General features: G+C 34.9%; 1 protein-coding gene across 4 annotated transcripts in view; it reads right to left on the bottom strand.

Annotated features, from left to right (window-relative positions):
* Nucleotides 1-529: 529 nt before the first annotated feature.
* The window catches only part of NOL4 (nucleolar protein 4), a 255,115-nt gene continuing 251,354 nt past the window's right edge, over nt 530-4,290 (bottom strand). For all 4 annotated transcript variants that reach the window (XM_004683823.2, XM_004683822.2, XM_012725972.1 and 1 more), the window contains one exon: nt 530-1,300. In XM_004683823.2, the coding sequence (XP_004683880.1) occupies nt 1,107-1,300 (194 nt within the window). In that variant the 3' untranslated portion in view covers nt 530-1,106. The remainder of the gene's footprint in view (nt 1,301-4,290) is intronic.

The following is a 4,290-nucleotide window of genomic DNA, read 5'->3' on the forward strand; positions in this document are numbered from 1 at the left end:
CATTATCAAAAACTGAATGACATAAATTTCACATGAAATAAGGCAAATTCAGGAATGCACAAAGAATATATAATCCAACCAAAGCTAAACAACCAAAAATTGTACAAGAAGCATAAACTGATGTATTTCTTTCTAAATATTTAAAAAATAGGCTTATCTCAGTGCACAAAGAAAACACCATGTGTATCCAACACTATAAAAGAAGGGCAAAATATGGGGAATAAGAAGGGGCAGTTCATTGTAAGTTGCAGCTGCATCCACTGAGAGTTCTTTACATCATTTTTTTTTCCCTTAAAACTGTAAATTATACAAATCATATTAGGAGAGGTAATGGTCTTTTTGGAAACTATTTCTGAAAAAAAAATGAAAAATAAAACTACACATAAGTGCAAATTTTCAGATTGTCACTTGCAACCTCTTCACATTCAGTCATCTATATCCAGTTGCTGTTAGAGGGACGCTTATAACAGCAGCGGCAATCCAGAGTGAGCAGATGTAAGAAACATAGGTGTGATTTTTTTTTTTTTTTATCAGAAAAAAATTGTATGATGAACACAGCTATGGGAAAGCTGCAGTGTTGAGTGGGATGCTTGAGATCAACATGAGTCTGAAATGCAGGCTTCTGTTGGAAGTAGTTTCCTGGTGTGACGATTTAAAGAACGTAGGCAAGGGGTTTTCCAGCATCAAGTGTTTTTTTTTTTTTTTTTTTTGCCAGTTACTGGAGCTTTCAGTCCCATGAGTCAGTAGCAATTCCACTAATATTTCAGTTGGATCTTGAATTATTTTTATACCACAAAGCTTCTTCCATTTTATCCTTGAATTAGGGATTTACAGCCTTTTTTTTTATCCCCCCAGATATTTATGCTGACACACAAAAACAAAAAGCAGGAGGCTGGACACATTAAAGTATCTCAAGTACTTCAGAGGGCAGAGTTCCTTTGAAGCACCTTAACACATCACTTTTATGGATCAAGGACAATGTGGCATTATGCAAGTATTTTTCTTAAAAGACTGCAGTAAGATCAGAAGCATCTCTGCTGCAAAATCAAAATGTCATTAGTGGAAACTGCAAATTTAGCTCTCACTGAGTATGGGCGCCATTTGATTCAGTTCTGTTGTAAAATAAGATTTTCCAGTTCATCTGCAGAACGCAATAAAAATGCAGCTGATTCTCGATATCCTGCAACAAGCTGTCTCACAGCATTGATTTCAGTTGGACTCAGCTGGGGTCTGGAGCTTGAACTGCTGGAGGATCCTGAGCTAGTTGCCAGTTGCCTCTTCATGCTGAGATCAGTAGGTCCTAGCAAACAAAATCACCAAATTAGACACACAATTTTTGTTCTAGTACCTCAAACTTGAATATTAAATAAACCATGGTTGAATTAACGCACAACTTTTGTTCATGAGAAGTTGCTGTTTTTCATCAAATACATCTGCTCTTAAATAAAGAGCAACATGACGTGTGGCTGGGTGTTCTCTGGTGCTCCTTGTGCAGCATCAGGCAGCAACCTCTCACCCTGGACACCCAGTGCTGGCCTTCTCTGCACTTGTGCTTTTTGAAAATTTAGTTCAACTTTTCACATGTTAGAGAGGCTTCTCTGTAGTATGAACTGATGGGAATTGCAAATGATTTTGCTATGTCTGATAACCAAATTCTATATTGTGACATTGACTCTTGATTAGGTTCATCTTAAAAAAATTGAGCACCTGGAGTTCAGTGATGTGTTCACGACTCAACACAATAAAGATTTAGGGTTTTTTTTTTTTTAATTTTAGGTAAATACTCCCTTCCCCACCTCTACTTTATTTTTTTTAAAACTATAGACCTGCTATGTTTCAGTTTGTCTTAGTTTAACTTTTTTTTTTCTTTTAAAGATTTACTTATTTGTGCATACAGAACTGGGGTGCAAGCCAGAGGCTCAGGGGCGGTAAGAGGCTTCACCAGAGACAGAGTGGGGAACAGAGCAGGCACATTGACTAAGTACACTGCTGAGGGGAGCAGCAGGAGGGTCAGGAGAGGTCTGCCACGCCATGTGGTCACTTACTGGGCAGGCGGGAATCAAACTCATGCAGAAGTGGCTTTAGATTCTCAGTGCTGTGCTTTAACCTACTGTGCCACCAGGGAGGGCCTTAGTTTGTTTTAGAAGTATACATGACTGGTATGAACAAACCCACAAGGGAATAAGATTAGGAATACCACTTTAGGAATTATTGAAGTCATTTTTATATTTGCACACATATCTGTGTCAATATTTTTTCTCATGTAAATAAATTTAACAATTTCTGAATACTTAGACTTAAAATTACCAATTACTTTAACTCAGATAATTTGTAATGCTGCTTTGTATCAATTCTAAGGTGAATAAGGAGGTTTTTATTATATACCTGTTTATTTTTACACTGCTACCTTTCATTAAGCAATTGCTATAATTACTAAATTTGCACCAATAAATTTGAAATCCTTGAATGAAGTACTAAGCACATAACTCAAGGCATTTCCCAAAACCGTATGATTTGAAAATATTTTAAGATTTCTTCTAAAGTTACAATAAATTTTAAGGTATAAGTATTCATTTAATGAACTAAAACAAGGAGTGTTATTTTAACTTTCTAGTCCTTGTGAGCCATGATAGAGACAGAGGTCAAGACCCAGCATCTATCCCAAAGAGAAAAGATTTATGTCAACTGGAAGGTAAGTTCCATGAGAGGGAAATAGTTTCATTTGGAATTTAATTAGGATAGAGGCAAGAGAAGCACACAAGATTACATTTCTGCCATAGTCTTTCATATCTTTGGTTTTTCCTACCAGGAGTTAGCTTTCGTTTGTTCTACTGTTTAAAAGAAAAATCAAGATTTTGACATAAGAAAAACAGGATACAGGAATTGCTTGCCAAGTCTTCCAGCAAATCATTAACACCAGGTAAAGTTTATTTGAAAAATATGGGAAGTAAGAGGGGTGTGCTTGCTGGATCAGCCCACATTTTTTTTTGTATTTACATTCAAGAGTTCGTACAAATCTTTATGAAAGAAAATTCAATTATCTGCTGACAGTGTAAATACCTAATGCCAGTTTGGCTATCATTTTATTAAAAGGCATATTTTATAATTATTTGGTTCTTATTTAGTTGATTGAAATCTTTAACTGAAATTGCTAAAGGGAGGCCATGGCTACAGTTCTTTTTCAAATGAGAGATTATTATAATTCTGTAATACTTTATTACATGTACTACAAGATAAAGGATATGAGTTTTCTAATGAAGACATGGTTTTACTTCATTAAAAAATTGAATAAGTGCCATGTTAACTTCAGGTGAGGAATAAAAGTTTGATCACGTCCAGTTGTTTATTTAAAGTAGCACCAAAGAACAGTTATAGACCACAACCTATAAACTACCTTTCTGTGACTTAAATATAATTGACAAAATAACTGGAAATTTGTAACTTTTGCTCCCTATTCCCCCAAGCTCTTTCCCATCCTCCAGTTTTTCATATCGGTATAAGAATCATAGAGATACAGAAAATCCAGATGCTTTAAGTACCTTATGTTGTAGTATTTGCATATAACCTGTGCTCAGCTTTCCATACACTTTAAAGCCCTCAATTACTTAAAACATGTAATAAAATGTAAATACTATGCAAATCCTTGTTACACTGCATCAGGGAATAGTGACAAGATGATCAGGTCATAGAGCTAACTACATAATATATATTTTCATTCAATCCAGGGTTTGTTGAATCCACAAATGTGAAAAAATTAAAACTACTCAGGGCTCTCCCTGTTGGCACAGTAAGTTTAATAGCAACAATATGAAGCTAGCCACTGCAGCATGAGTTGGATTCCTGACTAGGGAGGTGACCTACATGGCAAGGCAGACCTCAATTGTCTCGCCAACTGCTCCCCACACCTCTGGCCAGTACCCCAATTCCTGTATGCATAAACCTACTCTGTGACAGTGCACATGTGCACCTAAGAACTCTGATGAGGACAAGAAAGTGACTTGTTTTTTACATGGTCAAAATATATCCATTCTGCAGCCTGTAGATCAATGAGTTATTTAGATATTTGAATCCTATTGAGATATATAATATATACTATATAGTATATGCACTATATATAATATAGCATAGTATATATACTATATATAATGTACATACTATATAGTATAGCATATATACTATATATAATATAGTATACATACTATATAGTATATGCACTATATAATATAGCATATATACTATATAGTATATATACTATATAGTATATATAGCATAGTATATATACATACTATA

The sequence above is a fragment of the Condylura cristata genome, unplaced genomic scaffold (assembly GCF_000260355.1).
Source record: "Condylura cristata isolate star-nosed mole 26May11 unplaced genomic scaffold, ConCri1.0 scaffold00016, whole genome shotgun sequence".
Classification (NCBI taxonomy): domain Eukaryota; kingdom Metazoa; phylum Chordata; class Mammalia; order Eulipotyphla; family Talpidae; genus Condylura; species Condylura cristata.